The 24,120-nt window shown below is 40.7% G+C and overlaps 1 protein-coding gene across 1 annotated transcript in view; it reads right to left on the bottom strand.

Moving 5' to 3' along the window:
* Positions 1–10,926: 10,926 nt before the first annotated feature.
* Positions 10,927–24,120, bottom strand: part of Blnk (B cell linker) — a 64,267-nt gene continuing 51,073 nt past the window's right edge. Inside the window, exons 12-17 of the mRNA XM_057778185.1 lie at positions 23,179–23,263; positions 22,110–22,141; positions 20,575–20,651; positions 19,406–19,489; positions 16,792–16,947; positions 10,927–11,282 (exon numbers count right to left, since the gene is read on the bottom strand). Of these exons, the coding sequence (XP_057634168.1) occupies positions 11,163–11,282; positions 16,792–16,947; positions 19,406–19,489; positions 20,575–20,651; positions 22,110–22,141; positions 23,179–23,263 (554 nt within the window). The 3' untranslated portion in view covers positions 10,927–11,162. The remainder of the gene's footprint in view (positions 11,283–16,791; positions 16,948–19,405; positions 19,490–20,574; positions 20,652–22,109; positions 22,142–23,178; positions 23,264–24,120) is intronic.

Below are 24,120 nucleotides of genomic sequence, written 5' to 3'. Positions count from 1 at the left end.
ATTCTGTTCAGAAAAGAGAGTGAGCTTCAAAGTCTAGCATATTGCCTATTTCAGGGAGTCTCTATTAGGTTCCCTAGAGGTAGAACTAATACAAGATAGCAGCATACATGTTGACTTCTGTTGGAGGGACTGGCTTCTGCAGTTAGGGAGTCTGAGAAGCCCTATAAATAGTCTGCAGACTAGAGACTCAAAGATGCTGGTAATGTGACTCTAATTCTTCAGTCCAAGATCAAAAGCCTGAGAGCTAGGGTGTAGCATGATTAATAAAACTCAGAGACATACATTGGGATTCAACCTTAAGGTAAAAAAAAAAACAGCCAGCCACTGGCACTTACCTCTACCTTAGTCTGAAATGGTGATACTGCCTCCAGAAATCTCTGAATGAAGCACTATGTCTGAAAACTGTGTCCTCCCTTCTTATATTCCTCTCTAGTGCTAGGATTAAAGGCGTGCACCACTACCACCTGGTTTCTATGGCAGACTAGTGTGGCTACTGGGATTAAACGTGTGTGTCACCACAGCCTGGTGTGTAAGCCTGACCAGTGGGACTGTTTTACTCTCTGATCTTCAGGCAAGCTTTATGTATTAAAATACAAATGAAATATCATTACACTGGGGGACTTTAGTTCTGTCATCAAAGGACAGAAGCCCACCTATTCAACCATCTTTGGAAAAAGCCCGTACACATCAAAACAAAACAAAAAAAATTTAACAGTTTTCAGGGTATTCTTTAATCCAGTAATAATGATGCCTTAAGCCCATCATAGTTTTATTCAAAACAAACAGTTCCTACCTCAGAGTATTGCTAAAAACAGCAATCAGCAAGAGCTTAGGGAAGAGCAACAGCTGTGGGTCATACCAGAGGTACCACCGAGCAATTTCAGGACAGGGTCAGTGAAAGTGGGACCTGGGGAAAAGCAATACCCTTCTAACTGCACACATGCTGCAAGCTGTAACCTCAGAAGAGTGACCAAAGGAATTCTGGATTTCAAGTTCCTGGCTGAACATTCCTGGCTGAACACTGGCAAATCTGTAAAGTCCCTCAGCAGTGAAAGCTATTTGTCTTCAAGACACAAGGGTCTTGTAACAAAGGGAGTACACACCTCACAGATGGAGGGGCTGACCACTAAACATGCAGACCCAAGAGTAACTTCTGGGAAAGGGAGACTTAAAACATCAGACAACGGTGCTTCTGAGGCAGAACTAGGCTTCTGATTTAGCCCAGTCAGGTCACTACAAAGTAAAGTATCTGAGAGGTTTGTGTGTGTGAGAGAAAGGGAGGGAAGGAAAGAGGGAGGGAGGGAGGGAGGGAGGGAGGGAGGGAGGGAAGGAGGGAGGGAGGGAGGGAGATGACAGGAAGAAGGGTGGAAAACATTACATAAAATATCCAGTTTCAATACAAAATTATAAAATAATTAAAATTGTGATCAGGGAGAAACTAGAAGCCTATTAAAACTCCAGGATATTTTAGGCTCAAAGCCAAATACTAGCAGCTTAATAGAAGGTTTGAGCTAGTATAAGAATCAACAAACTTGGGGCTGGAGAGATGGCTCAGTGGTTAAGAGCACTGACTGCTCTTCCAGAGGTCCTGAGTTCAATTCCCAGCAACCACATGGTGGCTCACAGCCATCTATAATGAGACCTGGCGCCCCCTTCTGACTTGCGGGCATACATGGAAGGAATGCTGTACACATAATAAATAAATAAATATTAAAAAAAAAAAAAAAAAAGAATCAACAAACTTGAGACCTTGCAACCTGAAGCACAGTTGAGGGAATAAAGGACAAAATCTGTCACTATCTATACAATTCTAGATTTAAATGTAAGCAAGAAATATAAAACAAAGAAAATAGCAGTAAATAGCTGTGGTTTTCAGGCAAATGACTCTTAAATATGGCACCCACAGAACCTTATTCCTCATGTTTGCATACCCACCTGCCCCTAGTCTGCCCATAAAAATCTATTTCTCCTTCCCAGGGAGATCCACATATCCCCCTTGAGCCCTCCTTGTTACCTAGCCTCTCTGGGTCTGTGGATTGTAGCATTGTTGTCCTTTACTTATACACCTAATACCCACTTATGAGTACATACCATGTTGTCTTTCTGAGTCTGGGTTACCTCATTCAAGATGATTTTTTTCTAGTTCCATCCATTTGCCTGCAAATTTCATGATGTCATTTCCAAAGTAATTGTGCATGTTTGCACTCCCACTAGCAATGGAGAAGTGTTCCCCTTGCTCCACATCCTCTCCAGCATGAACAGTCACTTGTGTTTTTGATCTTAGCCATTCTGACGGGTTTAAGATGGACTCTCAGAGTCATTTTGATTTTCATTTCCCAGATGGCTAAGGATGTTGAACATTTCTTTAAGTGTTTCTCAACCATTTGAGATTCTGCTGTTGGGAATTCTCTGTTTAGATCTGTACCGTTTTTAAATTGGGTTATTTGGGTCTTTGCTTGTTTGTTTTTGTATTTTGATGTCTAGTTTCTTGAGTTCTATATGTATTTTGTAATCAAGCCTCTGTCAGATGTAGGGGTGACAAAGATCTTTTCCCATTCTGTAGTCTGCTATTTTGTCTTATTGATGGTATCCTTTGCCTTACAAAAACTTTTTAGTTTCATGAGGTCCCATTTATTAATTGTCAATCTTAGTACCCATGTTATTTGTGTTCTATTCAGGAAGTTGTCTCCTGTGCCAATGTGTTCAAAGTTATTTCTCTTTCTCATCTATCTGGTTCAATGTATCTGGATTTATGTTGAGGACTTTGATCTACTTGGACTTGAGATTGGTGCATGGGGATAGATATGACTCTATTTGCATTCTTTTACATATTGACATCCAGTTAGACCAGTACCACTTGTTGAAGATGCTTTCTTTTTTCCATTGTATAATTTTGGAAAATTATCTTTATCAAAAATCAGGTGGCCGGGCGGTGGTGGCGCACGCCTTTAATCCCAGCACTCGGGAGGCAGAGGTAGGCGGATCTCTGGGAGTTCGAGGCCAGCTTGGTCTACAAGAGCTAGTTCTGGAACAGGCACCAAAGCTACAGAGAAACCCTGTCTCGAAAAAAAAAACCAAAAAAAAAAAAAAAAAATCAGGTGTTCATAGGTGTGTAAATTTATGACTGGGCTTTCAATTCAATTCCATTGATCCACCTGTCTGTTTTATGACAATACCATATAGTTCTGTAGTAGAGTTTGAGATCAGGCATGGTGATGCCTCCAGAAGTTCCTTTATTGTACAGGATTGTTTTGGTATCCAGGGTTTCTTGTTTTTCCATATGAAGTTGAGTATTGTTATTTCAAGGTCTGTAAAGAATTGTGTTGGGGCTTTGGTGGGGATTGTGTTGAATCTGTAGATTACTTTTGGTAAAATGGCCGTTTTTACTATGTTAATCCTACTAATCCATGAGTATGGGTAATCTTTCCATCTTCTAATATCTTCTCCAATTTCTTTCTTCAAAGATTTGAGGTTCTTATCATACAGGTCTCTCACTTGCTTAATTAGTTACATCAAGATATTTTGTATTATTTGTGGCTATTGTGAATAAAGGGTATTGTTTCCCTGATTTCTTTTCAGCTCATTTATTGCTTATACATAGGAAAGCTGCTGATTTTTTGAGCTAATCTTATATTTAGTCACTTCATTTAAGGTGTTCTTTAATCCATGGTGATCGGATAGGATGCAGGGGGTTATTTCAAATTTTCTTGTATTTGTTGAGATTTGTTATGTGACTGAGTATGTGGTCAAATTTGGATAACATTCCATGAGGTGCTGAGAAAAAAGTGTATTATTTTGTTTTTGAGTGAAATGTTCTGTGGATATCTTAAGGTTCATTTGGGTCATAACATCTGTTTGCTCTAGTATTTCTCTGTTTAGTTTTTATGTGGATGATCTGTCCGTTGGTGAGAATGGTGTAGTGAAGTCTCCCACTATTAATGTGTGAAGTTCAATGTATAATTTAAGCTTACTTAGTGTTTCCTTTACAAACGTGTGTAGCCTTGTGTCTGGGGCAGAGATGTTGGGAATTGAGATGTCATCTTGGTAGTTTTTTTATTTTCCTTTGATGAGTATAAAGTGTCCTTCCGTATCTCTTTTGATTAATTTTGGTTTGAAGTTTATTTTATTACATGGGATTGCTACAGCTGTAAATGGAGACTGCATTTTCATTTCCTGGCCACCCAGACCCAAATAATCACAAAGAAACTATATTAATTACAACACTGTTTGGCCGGGGTCTTAGGCGTCTTACTGGCTAGCTCTAACTATTAAATTAACCCATTTCTATTAGTCTGTGTATTGCCATGAGGCTGTGGCTTACTGGTGTGGTATGTTACTCCTACGGCTACATGGCATCTCTTTGACTCCGCCTACTCCCTCTATATCTTTGTTTGAACTTCCTGCCTAGCTTCACTCTACCAAGCCATTGTCTGAAACAGCCTTATTCATCAACCAATAAAAGCAACACATATATAGAAGGACATCCTACATCATACAACAGCTTGCTTCTTGGAGCCATTTGCTTAGAAAAATCTTTTTCACTCCTTTATTTTGAGGTAATGTCTATCTTTGATGTTGAGGTATATTTCTTATATGTAATGGATGAATCTTGTTATCTAATTCATTCTGTTAGTCTGTGTCTTTTTACTAGGTAATTGAGTCCATTGATATTGAGAGATATCAAAAACCAATACGGTGAATTCCTGTTATTTTGTTGTAGTTGTTGATGGTGATAGTGTGTGTGTGTGTGTCCTTTGAGTTATGCTGGTGTGAGATTACTTATTGTCTGTATTTTTGTGGGTGTAGTTAACCTCTTTAGATTGGAATTTTCCTTCTACTACTTTCTGTAGGGCAGGATTTGTAAATAAATATTGTTTAAATTTGACTTAATCATGGAATATCTTGTTTTCTCTATTTTTGGTGATTGAAAATTTTGCTTGCTATAGTAGTATGGGCTTACATCTGTGGTCTTTTAGAATCTATAGCACATCTGTCTAGGCCCTTCTGGCTTTTAGAGTCTCCATTGAGAAGCTGGCTGTAATTCTAATAGGTCTGCCTTTATGTGTTATTTGGTCTTTTTCTCTTGCAGCTTTTAATATTATTTCTTTGTTTTGTTTGTATATCTGGTAATTTGATTATTATGTGACAAGGTGCCTTTCTTTTCTGGTCCAATCTATCTGGTGTTCTATAAATTTCTTGTATTTTTATAGGCATGACCTTCTTTAGGGCAGGAATATTTTCTTCTATGATTTTATTAAAAATATATTTTGGGTCTTTGAGCTGGAAATCTTCTACTCCTATTATTTAAGAATAATAATTTTTGTTTTTTATAGTTTTATAGTTTACAGGTTTTATATTGTCCCAGATTTTCTGGATGGTTTGTGTCAGGAATTTTTTTAGATTTAACATTTTCTTTGATGTATCTCTTTTTTCTATCGTGTCTTCAACATCTGAGATTCTCTCTTTCATCTCTTCTATCTGCTGGTGATGCTTGCATCTGTAGTTCCTGTTTGCTTATCTAGATTTTTCCCCTTACAGAATTCCCTCAATTTGTGTTTTCCTTATTTCTTCTATTTCCATTTCCAGGCCTTGAACATTTTTATTCATTTCTGTCAAGTGTTTTTTCTAGTTTTTCTGACATTCTGTAAGAGATATATAGATTTCCTCCAATTTTTAATTGCCATTTCCTTAATTTCTTTAAGGGATTTATTCATTTTCTCTTTAAGGACCTCTGTCATCACCATAAAGTTGGTTTTAAGGTTGTTTTCTTGTGCTTCAGCTGTGTTGGAATATTCAGGGTTTGCTATAGTGGATGGCTGTGTTCTGGTAGTGATATATTGCCCTAGCTGTCCTTGTGTTTTTGTTTTGTTTGTTTTGGTTTTTCAAGAAAGAGTTTCTCTCCTAGAACTTGCTCTGCATACCAGGTTGGCCTCACACTCACAAAGATCCACCTGCCTCTGCCTTCTGAGTGCTGGGATTAAAGGTGTGTGCTGTCACATACCCCCGAGACATCTGGATTTGGAGTAATTATAGGTCTGGGTTCCAATTTCTGGATTTGTCTTCGTTAGACAGGTGTTTTCTTCCTTGGTTTCTGTTTCTTATCTGGTCTTCTTACTGCCATGGCTATCCAGCCATGGTTGACCTCTGGCCCAGCAGGTGTTTGCTGCCCAAGTTTGGGGCTGGAGTTCTGGCTGTGTGTGTAGTTTCTGATATGGCCAGGGGTCTTCTGGTGTTCAGGATCCTGGCATGGCTTCTGGTGGGGTAGGAGGCTTCTGCCAGGCTTTCAGGGAGTTGACCTGGCCTTTGGGGTTCAGGATGCTGGTTTGACCTTTAGGGTTCAGGATGCTGGCCTGGTCTCTGATGGAAGAGGAAGCTTCTGGAAGAGATGTGTGTAGGCCTGGATAAATTAATAAGGAGAGGAGGTCACTTGGGGTTAAATTGAGTGGCTGCGAGCAGGGCAGTAGGGTGGTGCAATCTTACCTGGGGTTCAGAATGCTGACCTGGCCTCTGGTGGAAGAGGTGGTGTCTCCCGGTGGTGTGGGCCAGGATAAATGACTGAAGACGTCCTTTTAAATATAGTCATTCCTGGATTAAAAATTTTGCTTGGTGCTTTTATAAAGTGAGAACTCTAGATTGAAGTATTTGGTAAATGATTTATTTCCACACTTCATGTACCTGACATATATACTGACTGGCACAACGGGCTTGGTGACTGTGAGCTGGTTACAGCAATGATAACTCACACCTCTGAGTTTTCACAATTTTAATACTTTCTTTGAACAATCTTGGAAGATAAAGTGCATGGTCATCTCCATTTCATGTGTGGGCAAGCCAAGTTCACACCATCTGTGGACACAGAAGCTGGGGGTGCATTAGAAGCATCACTCCAGAGGCCCTTGTACTAACTCCAACAGTGCCTGCTTCAAACTCGCTGAAGAAATTACATTAGCCTTGTTCTGGTCTTTAGTGTATAATGTTTCACCCATTTATATATATATATATATATATATATATATATATATATATATTAAAGTTTACAAAGGGTGTGAGTCATGGGCCTAAAGTCTTGGGTCTTTGGGTGTTTGGTCCATGGAGAAACCCTAGTGGTGCAGGAAACTGGAGAAAATCGGTAGCTTGTGTATGTATCTAAATCTACTTTTCTTCTTGGGCAAAGACCACTAATGGCTTTCATGAGACTCAAAGAACATCGTAGCTACTGAAAATAAAATTAAAACCCACAGATACAGAGAAAAAGCGTAGGAATCTTTCTGATATGTAATGAAAATAAATGTTCACAAGCAGTTTTAAGCAGATACATTTGAGGGCTTGTTCATAGATCAGTTTCTTTCTCTGCAAAGGAGATTTCAGCTCGGGGACTGAGAGTTAATATTGAATAAGCATAACTAAGTTGTAAGCATATTAAAATGTAGCTTTGCTCACTCTGGATCATTGCTAGAAAGAAGTTGTTTCCCAGATGTAAAAGCTCATGTTAACAGGGATAAGAAGCACACTTGCTAGCAGGAAGCCAATACTGTCTCACCTGTGCTTACATGGAGCTACAGCCAGGGACATTCTTGCGACTAAACTTCAGAGAGCAGACCTTTAAATTCTTTCTATGCATCTTCACCTATAAGTAGAGGTTGCATACCATCTTAACGTCATTTTGAGTTTTGTCCATCTCTAAAATCCTGCATCACATATGGCTAGTTTGCTTCCCATGGATGCGTTCTACTCTTAGGCAAACCTGTCGCCATTACTATACAGTGACTTTGCTCCCAGGGTCCAGAGTATGAACTCCTGCTATGGTTGGCTCATTTCAGCACAGGGCAGGCTTCTGATGGTCACAGGCCTAGCCTCTCCATCTTTCCTGCCTGTTGGCACAAACTTGCAGTCTTTCTGTCCTCGCAGTTGCAATCTGCTTTGCAACATTCTGGAAACAGAAAACAGGAACTGGGATGTTCCTTCAGCCGCCGTACCACTCTCATCCCATCAGCTAGTTTGCCCGAGAATTTCTCTGTGAAAAATGATTTGCTTATTAAGCATTGAAAATCAAAGAAAACCAGCCCACAAATCACAATCCCAGAGAACTTAGACAACAACAAGGGCACTAAGAGACATATATAGATCTAATCTACATGGGAAGTAGAAAAAGACAAGATCTCCTGAGTAAATTGGGAGCACGGGGACCTTGGGGGAGGTTTGAAAGGGAGGGGAGAGGCAGGGAGGGGAACAGAGAAAAACGTAAAACTCAATAAAAACCAATAAAAAAAATCATAGACGAAACTGATGGGATTTCTTGGAGGCTTTCCTAGCTTCATTGAGAGTTCCAGCTGCAGAGAATGGCTTTGGAGAAGCAGGCAGGGTTACCTATATGCTAATGGACTTTTCTGGGAGGTTGGCAGGGTGGGGGAGCTGGCATGTTAGGTAGGATATTTCTCCCAACACTGGGGGGGAGAGGATACCTTTGCAGAGACTGGATCCCAGCGTTTGCTCCAAGAAACCCATCATAGCAGTGCTAAATATTAAATTACTATGGATTTGCACATATAATTTTTTTTAAACAAGCTATGCTTCTTTAGCTTGTTGGAATGTGCCACCTAGAAGAGGACAGTTGGGGACAGAGCAAAAGAGACTGTCCTGCGAGCAGGGCAGTAACCGAAGGAAGGAATGAAGACTTACTGACAGTAAAAAGTATTTCCATGGAGCACTCAGCAAAACTGAGAGGGGGCCTGCACTTCCTATCATTAGAGGTACTCTTTGTAAAAGATTACCTCAGTCTTCTTTATTGTGAATTGTTCTTTCTAGTACATTCTAAGCAATTCCACTGTTAAAATGTAAAAGGGAAAACTCTATCCAAAATCCCCAAACTTCTGTGTAAAAACTGTCCGTGAATTGTATTCATTTCACAGGGCTGTTCTAACAAACCACTACAATCCAAATGGTTTAAAGAAAGAGACTCGGAACTGGAGAGATGGCTCAGAGGTTTAGAGCACTGCCTGCTCTTCCAAAGGTCCTGAGTTCAATTTCCAGCAACCACACGGTGGCTGGCAACCATCAATAATGAGATCTTCTGCCCTCTTCTGGCCTGCAGTCATACATGCAGACAGAACTCTGTATACATAATAAATAAATTTAAAAAAAAAAAAGAAAAGCAAAAGAAAGAGACTCATTGACCCCCAGTTCTAGATGGCTGAAATCTGAAGTCAAGGAGTAAACAGACCCATGTTTCCTCTGAACCTGGAGGAGATCTGTCCTTGCCCTTGCTTGGCTTCTGCTGGTTTGGCAGTCATTTTTAGCAGCACTTGGTTCATGAGTGCACAGTTCCAGTCCCTGGTCTTCACATGGTGTTCTTTTCTGATGCCTCTTCACAGCCTTCTTGCTATACATGGCTGCACCTGTAACTATAGCTCTTTTCTTCATAAGGAACAGGTCTTCTGGTGGCACCTACCTTACTTATCCCATCTTAACTTGACTCTATCTGTAAAAACCTTGGATACCATTCAACCCATAATTTAGTAGTCATGAAACTGACACATAAAAACATGCCACACTGTTTATAAGAGAGTCTGTGAATTGCCCTGACCTATGGGCATCACTATCTGGCTTTTTAAAATACTGTTGAGGCTACTATCTTATCTGGTGATCAAGCGCGTTCTCATCTGATTATTAGACTTAATTAGCTGCATATCTTTTAGCACCACCTAGAGTACATTTCTGAACTGACCTAAGACCCTGTGAAGGCTGTTCACTCTACCATCCCCTTTATCTTTGCTGTGGTTTAAATGAGAAATGTCACCCATAGTCTTGAGCATCTAAACATTTGGTCCTTAGTTGGTAGCTCTGTCTCAGGAGGTTTTAGTAGTATGTCACGGTGGTTGAGGAAAGGGAGTGGCTTTGAGAGAGGAAAAGCCTCACCTGTTTTCCGTTTGAGCTCTCTGCTACAGCTCATGGTTGAGATGCTAGCTCTCAACACCTGCTGCAGCTGCCATGCCTGCTGCTTGATGCCATCATGGACCATAAGAACTCAAAACTCCTTCCTCTGTAAGTTGCCTTAGTCATGGTGTTTTATTACATCAACAGACAAGAAAATAATGGAACCCTTGTATTCATTAACATCGGCTTACCTGTTTGTGCTTTCTGGGGTATTTTCCTAGCACCTGCCTTTCCGTTTACTTTTTCTGCCAGGCGGTGGTGGCACGCGCCTTTAATCCCAGCACTTGGGAGGCAGAGGCAGGCGGATCTCTATGAGTTCAAGACCAGCCTGGTCTACAAGAGCTAGTTCCAGGACAGGCTCAAAACCCACAGAGAAACCCTGTCTCGAAAAACAAAATAAAACAAACAAAAAACAAAAACAAAAAAAACAAAAACTTTTTCTATCATCTCATTTTCAAACTCATGAAGTTTAGGCTGTGTCTAATAGATGCTCAGATCAAAGAGGGAACGATGATTTTTTTAAAAGCACAGCTAATAACACAATCTAGCAGAAGAGTGAGAAAGTTTGTTCCTGTATACCTCTGCCGTGGTTGGAAGGCACACATAGAAAGATCTGTTCCACCCCTACCCCTTTGTCTGGTACTCATCACCTTTAACACTTCACACACTGTCAATTTAACTAAAGCTGGGCAGGTGGCACACACTCTAATCCCAGCACTTGAAAGTCAGAGTCAGGTGGATTTCTGTGAGTTCAAGCCAGCCTGGTCTACAGAGAGTTCCAGGATAGCCAGAGCTACATAGTGAGACCCTGTCTAAAAAAGTTTAACAAGATATCTGTCAAGCATCAGCAGTAAACAGTCTGACTACATTCAGGTACAGTGGTTGCTGGGGCCTAAGTTCCCAGAAGCTTTGTATCCAAGACTATAACTTTCTTAGTTTAAAAATACACTGTTGTTTTCTTATATGACTGAAAATGCATTACACCTGTGACTTTTAAATACATTTATTTGGAGAATATTAGTAACTAATAACTGAACCTCCCCAACTATTACTTCATTGGGTCAGGCACTACAAAAGCTCATGTGAGCATCTTATGAAGGAGTGGAATTTACTGCCTCGGTGGCTTCATTCATCTCTCTTATTGCTGGCTTTTCATATCCAGAAGATGAAGTTTTCTCAAAAGAAGAAACGGAGCAATGTCTGGAACAGCAGTATTGATGTCTGCGTCTTTAGGAAACCTTCACAGGATATTTCAGTCTTGTGGAATCCTTTGTGTTATTCTGACTGTCAATCAGAACCAGGGGGTTGTGCTGATGGTTCTTGATGATTTCCACCACACTTCCAAAGTACTGGGGAAGGAGAACACGGGATAATTAGCAGGGAAGGAAACCACGGGTGGATCAGCGTCTGTTTATGCTACGTCCATGCTCTGTGCCTCTCATCTCGCTTTCCCAAGCTGTTCATGGTGACTGGGTCTCAGCTGATATCCTGCCCATAAGTGTCCGTCCAGTTTAACGAAAGCTGGACCCTGCAGGATGGTAGGCTCTGGACATTCCTGTGTTTAGTAAGACCAATGCCACGTGGACAGCTTCAGTTAGAATGCCTACTTAGACAAGTTACCTCACCGATTAGGATGCAATGTTTTTAAAATGTTTTGCTCAATGATTTAAAATATTTGCTTCAGAGTTGGGTGTGGTCGCATGCCTTTGATCCTAGCACTCTGGAGGCAGAGACAGGATGATCCCTGAGTTCAGGCTAGCCTGGTCTACAGAGAGGATTCCAGAACAATCATGAAGATACTCTGTCTCAAAATTAATTAATTAAAAACCACTTCTTATTGTCAAACTTGGAACTGCCATGCGATAGACTCCTCTACATCCCTCACAAAACACAAACTATCTGTAATGTTGCACAAGTCTTGACAAAAACCCATGACCCAGGGCAGTGCTTCTCAACCTTCCTAATGCTGCAACCCTTTAATACAGTTTCTCATGTTGTGGTGACCCCCAACCATAAAATTCTTTTTATTGATACTTCATAACTGTAATTTTAAAATGCTGTGAATTGTAATATCAAAATCTGATATACAGGATATCTGGTATGCAACCCCTGTGAAAGGGTCATTCACCCCCCAAAAGGGTTGCGATCCACTGGTTGAGAACCACTGTGCTAAGGGCAAGGTTCCCACAGGGCCAGCTTTGTTAAGTGGGACCTTTAAGAAGCAGGCCTCAACCTTTGCTTCATTCTGGATGTGCCCTCAAGAGCATTGTGGGACGTGGTGCTTTCTTCCTTCCTGTGAATGATTTCACTCTGCCATGATGTACTGACTCACCTTGGGGTCCAAAACAGCAAGGCCAATCTACTATGGACTAATACCTTTGAAACTGAGCCAATACAAACTTTTTAATCTTTATAAGTTGGTTATGATAGGTACTTTTGATACAGTGATGGAAGCCAACTGAAAGACAATCGATATAGTAAGTTGCTCTTAGGATTTAGTACCAGGAAAACTGATGTCTTAGATACATTGACATTTTTGTTTTCTTTTCTGAACAAGAAAGGGAAGCTTTATGACCCCTCTTGTTTCTATCTATACTTGGCTGCTTGTGATGTAGAAATAACTTGATGACAAATCAATAATGAAATTTCATGATATACTCTCAACATACACATTAATCTTGCTATATTAGAATCTTCCACGTCTATAAGTCTTGATTTAAGGATGTCAAAAAGTTTGTTTTGAAAAACAATAAAAGTTTTAAATGAAAGAATAAAGAAATATAACAAAGACCATAAAATAAAATGTGTTAAGTACACCAATGTTCATAGTCATCAAGTAAGCACACCTATCATTTTAAAAGTAATTGGTCTGCAACAGTGCCACGGTTTAAATAATTAGTGTCCCTTGACTTTATTGTGTTCCCTAACCTCTTTAGTACAGATAGCCATCGGGTACAAAGCAGTTTAAAAGTTTTATTGATTGTTTGGATGACTTCCAAGATCTACATATTGAATAAAAATAAATTCATAATACTGGACAACTTTTCAAATGAAATACAGTTGTGTTTAGATGTCTGGCCATCTAAATGTTAGACTATGGAGGAGAGGCAAGTGATAGAGACGTTCAAATGCTCTCACTTCTGTGCCCTCCTTCTCTGTAGTTGCTAACAGTTTTATAATTGCCAGTGGGATTCCTCTGTGAAAAAAATGCCATGATACATTCATTTGGGGTGGCGGGGGGGACACAGAATGTTGTCTAGCCAAATACAGTCAGAGCTTTGAAAAGGAAAGGGCTAGAAGATGAGCAAACAAGTTCTTTGATGCTGAATTCCAAGTTTTTAAAAAAATATGTTCTGAACTTAAGAAACCCAGAGAGGGCTTGGCAGTTAAGAGCACTGGCTGCTCTTCCAGAGGATCTAGGTTCAATTCCTAGCATTCTCATGGCATCTCACAACTGTCTGTAACTCTAGCTTCAGGGGACCTGACACCAAGGGCAAAACAACAAGGCAGATAAAATAATAAATAATTAACAAAAAAGAAAGCCAGGCCATGGTAGCACATGCCTTTAATCCCAGGCCTTGGAAGGCAGAGTTCAAGGCCAGCCTGGCCTACAAAGTGAGTTCCAGGACAGCCAGGGCTACAGAGAGAAACCCTGTCTTGAAAACTTGAAAAACTAATAAAAGAAAATAAACACAGAAGAAGACAGAAGAGGATTTGAGTCGAGTGGGAATTGAGATATAAAGTGGAGCTGAAGCACATCTGTGGTTAAATAAAAGATGAATTGGCAATCATTTTAGTTGTTGCTTTCCCTCTTTATTTATGTTCATATTAATTCAGTGTATTTGAGTGTCTACATATATACAGAAAATAATTGGTACAGTAACTCAACATCTCATTAACAATAAAATAGAGTAGACATTAAAGTTATGAGATTACTGTACTGCATAAGCTAAAACAACTGCATGAAAAGCTAAACAACAAATTAACTAGCTATTTATTGACTCTTTATAATATCACATCAGAAGTAGAGACATGGAGAAGGGACTGGGAGGAGTGGAAAAAGGGAAAACTATGGTCGAGGTGTAATATATGAGAGAAGTAAAATAACTGAAAAACAATCTTTAAAAATATGTGCATAGTTGATATTAAAGAGCACAAATTTCCTTTTTACCATTTTGTATTCAGTATACTGAAAACATAATTTTTTCTTACAAATAATTTAAAGGAGATTTTTAGTTGATGTTTAGCATTTCCAGACACCATTATCACACTACTACACATTTTAGTCAAGGGGGTGGTTATTCTGAGACAGGAGCAAAAGTTCTGACCTGTAAGGACAAGAGGAACTGAAGAATTCTTGTTAGCTAGTGTGACTTATTTTTTTTTAAACGCTCAGCTTCTCTGAGAGTTCAAATTTCAGGACCAGTGACTAGGACAGCTCCCAGCTCCCCATTTCCAGGCCTTCTGTAAGTGTGCTACAGTCCTGAGGAAACTTGGAAATAAGACTACTCCTGCACTGTCCTGCCGGCATCACCGCCATCTCTCATTATGATGAAAGAACATTTCCAAAGAGGTTTGTAAGACAGAGTTCCCAGCAGGAGGGGAGCAGGCAGAGACCTGTAAATAATGCTATCTTGACTCCTTCAACCATCCAACCCCCTTTCATTGCCAGTGAAACTCTTGTGACAAATGCCACAATACTTGAGTCTGTCTGTTTGGCACAGAGTGCTGTGAAGTTGGGTGCAATCGGAAACTAAAGCGCTAGTAAATTAAATAGAGCCCATTTATTTGGAGCCCATTCCCTATGGAGGGATACCTTGCTCTGCGTAGCTACACTGGGGAGGGCCTTGGTCCTGCCTCAAGTGATGAGACAGACTTTGGTGACTCCCCATGGGAGGTCTTATCCTCTCTGAGGAATGGGTGGAAAGTGGAGGGGGAAAGTGGGGGAAGACAGAGGGGAGGAGGAAGAGAGAACTGAGTTTAGTATGCAAAATAAAAAAAGATTGTTTTTAAAAAAATAAAATAAAACAGTGCTGAGTTTGGAAAGGGTGTGGCTCTTTCTGAAAGTATCTTCAAAAAAAATGTTTGTTTTCTTTCTTCCTTCTTTTTTCCTGCCTCTCTTCTTCTATTTTAAAAATTGAGGTAGAGCCTCACTTTATAGCCCAAGCTGGGCTTGAATTCAAAATCTTCTAGCCTCAACCTTCCAAGCGTTGGCATGGCCTGTAGGTGCCACCACGCTCACTCTTAAATGTCTCTTCACTAGAGCCTTGCTTGTGCTATTTTCTCTGCTTAAACTGTCCTTTCCACCTTTTCTTCCTTTTCCTTCCTCCGACTTTCATTCCACAGATTCAAATTCAACCCATCATTCAAAATGAGAACCATTTCTGGACCATTCATAGGTGTGGTAGCTTGGATAAGACTAGCACCCCCAGGTCCACACATTTGAATTCTCAGTCATAAGGGAGCAGCACTATTTGAGAAGGATTAGGAGGCGAGAGCTTGTTGGAGGAGCTGTGTCGCTGGCTTTAGCGATTCAAAAGCCCACACTAGGCTCAGTGTTGCTCTCTTTGCCTGCGGGCCAGGATGGAATTCCAGATGCCTCTCCAGTGCCACGCTGCCACCATGCTCTCCACCATGATAATAATGAACTAAACCTCTGAAATTTTAAACAAACCCCCAGTTAAGTGCTTTCTTATAGGAGCTGCCTTGGTCATGTTGTGTCTTCACAGCGATTGAACAGTAACAAAGCTAATGGGTTATTCTAACTCATGCTCCAAGATTCCAGAAACATGTTGAGCTGTCACTTTGCTCCTAATCAAAGACATTTCTGCTTGTTATTTAAGGCCTATGTGGGTATTTTTTTTTTATCATATAAGCTCACCTTGGCCCAAATATTATAGTCTAATGTTTCAAATCAAGTTCTGAATTATCACGTCCTTCCCTGGTCACTGAACTTAGTGCCAGAGTTGAGCCTTGATTTTGGAGAGCTAGTCCAAGACCTTGATTCTCATCACTTTAATCCTACTTGGCATTTCAACTTCCATCTATAAGTTTTCTTGAACTAATAAATTTTATCTGATTGCCCTTATTAATAACAGGTGGGAAGAGGGAAGAGGAGACAGCTTAGTGGAGAAAGCACTTGCTGTGCAAGCATACAGATGGAAGTTCAGATCCCCAGTGCCCATAAAGATGCCAGGTGGGCAGATTGGCCTGCCTGTAATTCTAGTTCTCAGAAGACAGAGCCAGGGGAATCCCTGGGACAAACAGCTAGCTAGAGTAGCCATATTCAATCAAGAGACCCTGCCTCAAACAACAGTGTGGAGAACGATCAAAAAAGACTCCCAAATATTAACCTCGGGCCTCCACAGACATGTACGTAGACGTGGGTGTGTACCCCACACACATGCACACCATATACACAGACATATGTAATTTAAAAATGAAACAAAAGTACAGGCACATATATCACTGTTTTTCTTCTGTTTTTTCCTAGGAGATACTATTACACAGGATGCATCATATACTACATAATACAGCAGTTCAAAACATGGTCTCATTATATATCCTACTTATGACATATATACATCCCTAAGACCAAATGCTTTTGTATTCTTTTCCTTTGCCTCTGCACCTAACAGAGCCTGGTGCCACTGTGTTCAAAACAGATGTAGAGCTCAGTTAAAAAGAAATTACCAGCCAGCCATGGTGGTACCTTCCTCAAGATCCTATACTTAGGAGGATTATGAATTTAAGCCCAGCCTTGGTAGGGAGTTTTAGATCCACCCAGACTACATATTACAACTCTGTCTCAAAATAAATGTAAGTAAATAAATAAATACAGAAAGAATAATTACTAACCTCTTCACCATTTTTCTTCTTTCCCAAAGCATATTGTTTGGTTGCTTCAATAAACCGTACAGGAATATTATATACTCGCTTATTAAAGAATGCGACTAGTGTATATGGCTGCTTAGAATCATGGCCAGAGCTCTTCCGAATAAGAAATGATCCATCCTGTTTAAAGAAAGTAAAGCACAGTGATAATATTAGTTATATTTCTGTAAGCTAGAAACAGTCTATGAAGGATATTTATTGTTTTCAAATATTGATAATTTAGTTCCGTGTTCTTATTACTGATTAGAATTTGTTTTATTATTTCTCAAGAATACTGTTCATAAAATGGTGTATGCAGACAAACGAGTGAAGTCAATGTCAGCGTTTAATGTGTTCCCTGAGGGATTATGCTTGTTGGAGTTTAGGAATATGTAAAAGGAAAAATGAGATCAAAACTAGGGTATTTTGAGTGAGGGCCCATGTTTGCCAGTTGCCTTGAGTAAAAGTCTGACATACTCTGTGTGAAAGAACTGTAAGAAGCAAGTGGATCTATTTCCGTCCATTTGTATGCAAAATTCAAGAAGTCATTGTTTTTTACTGCTGAGTAGTACTCTAATATGTATATATTCCATACTTTCTTCATCCATTCTTCCATTGAAGGACATCTAGGTTGTTTCCAGGTTCTGGCAATTACAAACAATGCTGCTATGAACATAGTTGAGCATATACTTTTGTTGTATGTTTGGGCATCTCTTGGGTATATTCCCAATAGTGGTATTGCTGGGTCAAGAGGTAGGTTGAACCCGACTTTCCTGAGAAACCGCCACACTGCTTTCCAAAGTGGTTGCACAAGTTTGCATTCCCACCAGCAATGGATGAGAGTGCCCCTTTCTCCACAACCTCTCCAGCAGAGGCTATCATTGGTGTGATGGAGGTGGGTGGTCCTTGGACCTCCCACAGGGCAGAGAAACCTGCTTGCTCTTTGGGCTGAGGAGGAAGGAAGACTTGATTGGGGGAGGGGGAGGGAATGGGAGGTGGTGGCGGGGAAGAGGCAGAAATCTTTAATAATTAAATTAATTAATTAATAAAAAAAATCAGCAAGAAAAAAAAAAGAAAAAAAAAAAGAAGCAAGTGGAAGCTGAGAATTCAAGGTTTTAGCTGAAGAAAACGCTCACCTCAACAGACTTATGTTAAACTTGAAAACTGTAACAGAATATTCCAATTTGTATTAAGTATTTTATTAGAATAGTTTAGAATCATAAATTATAAAAAGGTATGAGCAAAACCTGGCTAAAAAGACATGTAGAAGAAATGCGATAAACGGTGATCAGCTTTAGGAAAGAATTTGGAGAAAAAGAAAAAACATATCTATCTTAGAAACAAAGGAAGAAAATTTACAAGATTTCTGGGGACCGAGTGAACTCCAATAGAGACTTAATGTGTGATCCAAAGGAAGCCATGGGGACGACCATGACATTTAAAATGGAGTGCCGCAGAATCAGCCAGGCAGTGACGACCACTGAAGAGAGACAGGAGGTTTTGACAGGACTCTGAAAAGATGACAGCTGACTGTCCTGGGTCTGGAGGGTGTGGAGTCGGGGCTCCCTGAAACAGCTGCAGTGATGGCGAGACTCACTCGACTCTAGATGGCCCTGCAGCCCGTTCTAGATGGCCAAGGATTAGCCTTTCCCCTAGTAGCTAGCTAAGGAGGTATAGTGATTGGTTCAAAACATAAGCCTCAGTGCTGTGATTGGCCCATACAAAAAGGTTGTAACTGGTTCCAAACACACCTCTCCCCCACCCTGTCTCTCTCCAGTATCACACTCTCTGGTGGACAGCATTGTGCCCCACCCCCCGCAAAAAGGTGGTCATTTTTTCCCCATAAGTAGTGTAGGCTGAACAGGAAAGAAGCAAAAACTGAGGAAAACATTGTCGGACACAGTCCTAGAAAGCCTTCTTCCGGGCTACCCACAATTTCCATCTAGCAGAGCAAAGGAACCCTCGCCAGCCCACTGATGACATTTTGACAGGGATTTTGGCTTTAAAAACCGGGAGAGCAGAGGAAGTGACAAGGGAGCTTTAATCCTGCATTGTCGCATCCGTACCCAATGTTGAGTTCTCAAAAATAAACACTTGGGGTCTGGAGAGATGGCTCAGTGGTTAAGAGCACTGTCTGCTCTTCCAGAGGTCCTGAGTTCAATTCCCAGCAACCACATGGTGGCTCCAAACCATCTGTAATGAGATTTGGCGCCCTCCTCTGGCGTGTGGGTATAAATGGAGGCAGAAAGTTGTATACATAATAAGAAATAAATCTTTAAAAAAAAATAAAATAAAATAAACACTTGGGTCCCATGAGTTGGTTCAAAATAGCCTGTCCCCCCTCACTCCAAGGTGGGGCTCCTACAGCATCAGGTCTTCCACAAACCTCCCCTGCCTCCCACTTCTCTCCATTGTTTGAGGGGCAGTGGACCCCACAGAGCCTTGAGATTAAAGGCAAAAAGGCAGAAGATGTAAGAACAATGTGGGTGACCCCGAGAGAGGAGAAAGTGCAGGGAACTAGACCTGAGCCTACACCCCTGCAATGACTTAGTTGGATTTATGATGAGCTCCACAGTGTAGGATCTCTAGATGCCCAAACCTTGTTGGATCTGTGCAGGGCCTCTTCAGCAGACTTGCGGTCACAGGCGCCAGCATACCAGGGCTTACCGTGAAGTTCAGCCTCCTGTGAGATAGGCATTGTGGAACATGAGTTGGTCCTCAAGGTACTTAGGTGAGGTGCTTAAATGACTGGTTTTGCAAAAACCAAATCAGGAATAATAATCTGCAACTCATTTTGTTAAAATGAGTTTTGTGTTTCCTTTGGTCAACCACAAGGTTTATATGGACTCACTAGGCCCTGGACCACTTTTCCTCCTAAATGAATTACATACACTTTTCTCATTGTTTTCTTATTCTTGATGCTTTATAGAGGGCTTCATAATTTCAGTGTGTGTGTTCATATGCTCATATGGCTTGCATGCACACACACACACACACATGCAAGCAGGGGTGCACGTGTACCAGACATCACCATTTGGTATTGCTCCCCCAGGAGCTGTCCACTTTGTTTTGGAGTTAGCATCTCTCACTGGACACAGAGATGAAGCCGGGCTAGCTGGCCAGCCCACCCCAGGGTTCTACTGTTTCTGTCACAAGCACACAGCATCACATCCCTTTTTCATTTTGTCTTCTTTTGTTCTGTTTGTTGGTTCTGGGGATGGATTTCAAATCCTCACGCTTATACAGAAAGCTCTTTACCAACCGAACTGTTTCCCCAGCTCCCAATGGCCGGAGTTTCAGTTACATTATCTTGCTTGATTATGATGAATAAGGATATTTATTCACTTATCACCTTCACATTTTGCATAAGCTCAGAGAGACTTATTTAAGGACACACAAGGCCCTTTCTCTGTTTTTTTTTTTTTTTTTAATGTTGCTCTGCTTGATATAGGTGTTAACATCATAAGCCTCCACAGGTCTATTCTGAGGAAATTATAAAGTTTAAATAAAAACTATGTGAGAGGAATAACAACAAAAACAACACATTCTCTCACTAGTTTAAGGAGGCACTAATTGTTTTTCAGGGTATCCAGAATAAACATGAGAAAAAATGGAACATGGTTTTTCTTCACCACTGAAAAAAAACAGAATATTCTATAGCCGTCAAAGCAATTCGGTTGAAAGCCAGACTCCATCCTGAGCCTTACTCCACTCATCTTCTCAGAAGACAAGCCCTTTCCCAAGGTTAACTTCATGATCATGGCATACCTGGTCTGCAAAAGTGGAATTAGATGAAAAGCTAGGTAATGGTCCATCTACAGCTGGGCTTCCTGATTCTGGAAACCCTAAAAGAGATTTGAGAATTTCATGAGTCTTTCCTATCTCCCACACAGTTAGTTAGAGTGCCCATGCCGCATTGCTGAGCTCGCACTGTGGACCAAACACAGAGCTAAAAAGTCCTTAGACAATGCTGCTCCGAAACAGCCTTAGAACCCCTCGAAATCCCCAAGATCATTCCAGATGTTTGAGAGGACTTTACTTTTTGGCAAATACCTATCTTTGAAAAATCCAGGTTTTCTTCTTGTCTTTCAAGAAGGAAAGTATAGCAACTGACTATTGGCTCTAGACATTTATAAGTTCTGTCAGGTTGGACCTGGTAATGCAGGCTGTAATGCCAGCTACTATGAAACTGAGGCAGGAGAATCACAAGTTTAAGGCCAGCCTAGGCTACACAGTAGGACCCTCTCTTAGAAGTAAATCTGACTATAAAACACATGAAATAGAGAAAACACTCTGTTGCTTCCTTCCTCCCCCCTCTTCCTTCGTTCCTTCCTTCCGTCCTTCTCTTCCTTCCTTCCTTCCTTCTTTCCTTCCTTCCTTCCTTCCTTCCTTCCTTCCTTCCTTCCTTCCTTTCTTTCATTCTTGTGTGCTAGATATGGATCTAGGCATTTATTTAAAATAAATCAAAAGTATAACTAAGAACTAAAAAAAAACTTGTGTAGCAAAATGCAAATATATATTTGTAAATGACAATTATTCTGTTTGAGTGGTCAATCTGGATTAATTTGAAATATGTTCCAAATTTCACATAGCATTTTCCTTTTTTGTTTCACCCCCTGTATTGAGTTGAAAGAAAATGAAAGGTGGGGTAGTTTCATTCTGAGAACCTGACTTACCTGACTCATAGGTGTGTATATTAAAGACTGAATTTTTCACTGTGCTTGTGTATATATGGATGTGAGGATAGGGGCTGGGAGAGGACGTTGGTCCCTGGAACTAGAGGTACAGGCTTGTGGGTGCTGGGAACTGAACCCAACCTCTCACCCACCTCTCCAGATCTGATCGTCTGATTGCTCTATAAGGTGAAGTTTACCTTGGGAAAATTACCCAGATAATTATCATTCTCATTGTAGGGTACATTTTACAGATATATGTGAGGTCCATTAAAGCATATTTCAGATTTAAATGAAATACCTATCATTTACTGAGAACGTTCTTGGTGCCAAGCGCTGTTCTAGGTATATCCCATGTGTTGTTTTACTTAATTTTATTTTGAAAATAGATGTATTATAATTTTAAGTGATGATGACTGATAAGTAAATGTTCAAGGAATACTAAAGATTGGAAATATTTACCTTTCAAAATAACTCTAGAAAATCAGTATCTTTGGCCCCATTTTACAGCTAAAAAGATGAGCAAGAGAAGACACTGGGGCTGCAAGGTGGAGGTGACAGGGCCGTTGGCTCCCACGCCCACCCCCGACCTCCACCCGGGGTTGGCCATCATGATTTCATTGCACTTACTTGGCAGAGGAACAGGCTTTTGATGGACAGTCCTGAGAAGAAGAAATGCAGGGTAAGTAAAAGGCAGAGCTGTAAGAGGAGGTTTCTCTTTTGCCTGCCAGTTCCCGAATAACCACTCTGAGGCTTAATATTAATTACAAACTGCTTGGCCTATTAGCTCAGGCTTATTGTTAACTAGATCTTACAACTTAAATTAACGCATTTCTATCATTCTATAGTTTGGACTTGTTACCACACAGCTTGCTTCCCCGGTGGCTGCTGATATCTACCTGACTCTGTCTTCTTTCTCCTTTTATCTCTGCTTGGATTTCTTGCCTGGGTATATTCTGCCTGGCTATTGGCCAAACCAGCTTTTTTATTAACCAATGGTAATAAGACATATTCACAACATACAAAGGGGTATCATCAGAGCACAGTGCAAAATCTGGAGAATCCACACCAAAGGGTAACAAGATCTAAAAATGGGAGGGACAACAAAACCTTTGGAAAAGCAAGATTTTTTCCCCCTTAACTTTGATAAAGGAGGAGCCTTGACTGAAGTGTTATGTTTTAGATGAGACTAATAACTGGAAGAATGGGTCTCTGAAATTTTTAGTTTCTTAAGTTGCTAACACCTTTCCAGATTTAATTAAAAACTTCCCTTGTGACCTTGTAATGCAATGAATTTACATAGCAACAAGAAGAAACTTGTTTTTAAAGGGAAAGAGCTAGCTCATGATCTATTATTCCCGCACTCTGGAGGCTGAGGCAGGAGTTAAAGGGCATCCTGGCTACATATACAAGGAAGGCAATGCATACATAGCCAGGCAAGCTGGGGTTAGAGTCAGACCCTATCTTTAAAATATATATAAAATAAAGAAATAGGAGAGGTGGGTGTTTCCCTTCTAGAAGACCTGAATTCAGCTTCCAGTGTCTGCAATGGATAGTTCATAACCATGTAACTCCAGCTCTAGGGAATCCGATGCCCTTTTCACGCACAGGCAACATATACTCACATATAGACATAAAAACAAAATCAAAATGAAAAATATTCTTAAAAGAAAGAATGAATAAGTGGAAGGATTCTTACTTCTGCGTGGGAGGAAACACTGGTGACTGTACCGTGTCTTGTCTGTGACTAGACCCTCGGTGGCGTTCAGCAGGGACAGGCTTTTCTAGATTAAAAGAGGTCTCATATTAGTATTATAGTGAAATATCTGTCCCCGTCCCCAAATCCAGCCACATCAGCTGTGTAGGACCCTCTTTGACCAGATGTTTTGGAGTACCCTGTCTTCTAAGGTGTTCTCAGTCTGTGTACTTGCCACTCTCTTGGTGTGTGTACTCTTAGGTCCGTGACTCCCTGTTGGCAGGGTTACCATGCCGGTACCTCTGCATGCCTCCTTCTGTACTTGAAGACAGAAGCCCTGGGTACTGGACTGTAAGTGTCTGAGCAGGTGGCTGTCAGGAGATGAGCAGCTTAACATCCCTCTGCATCTCTCGTTCTCCGCTTTCTGTGTAACCTTATCCCTTCAGGTGTTAGCAAACAATTGTGTGTCTTGCTTGGCCGTGAGAGGTAGGATAAGTGACTTATTGCTGATGAGAGGTAAAATCTCAGAATTTATAATGATCTACTTCTTTTGAAAAATCAATTGAATCAAAGTCCAGGTTACCCGTGAATGTTGATACCACTTGGATCTCAACATGTTCATGAGGGAGGATAGGAAATAGGCTTAACCACAGAGTCTAAGAAATTTCTGTTGAAGCCCACAGGGAACTTTCCTACTGAAACATTAAAAAAAAAGACAAAAGCATCTAATCTACATGGGAAGTAGAAAAAGACAATTTCTCCAGATCTCCTGAGTACACTGGGAGCATGGGGATCATGGCAGAGGGCAAAAGGGGAACGGGGAGGAAGGGAGGAGAGCAGAGAAAAATATATGGCTCACTAAAAACAACAACAAAAAAGAAAAGACAGAAGCTGCAGAGATTTCAAAGGAACAGAAGCAGTGACTGGTGTGCTGGCAGTGGTCAG

The sequence above is a fragment of the Chionomys nivalis genome, chromosome 8, assembly GCF_950005125.1.
Source record: "Chionomys nivalis chromosome 8, mChiNiv1.1, whole genome shotgun sequence".
NCBI lineage: Eukaryota > Metazoa > Chordata > Mammalia > Rodentia > Cricetidae > Chionomys > Chionomys nivalis.
The sequence above is the reverse complement of the archived record's forward strand: the minus strand, read 5'-3'. Positions and strand labels throughout refer to the sequence as shown.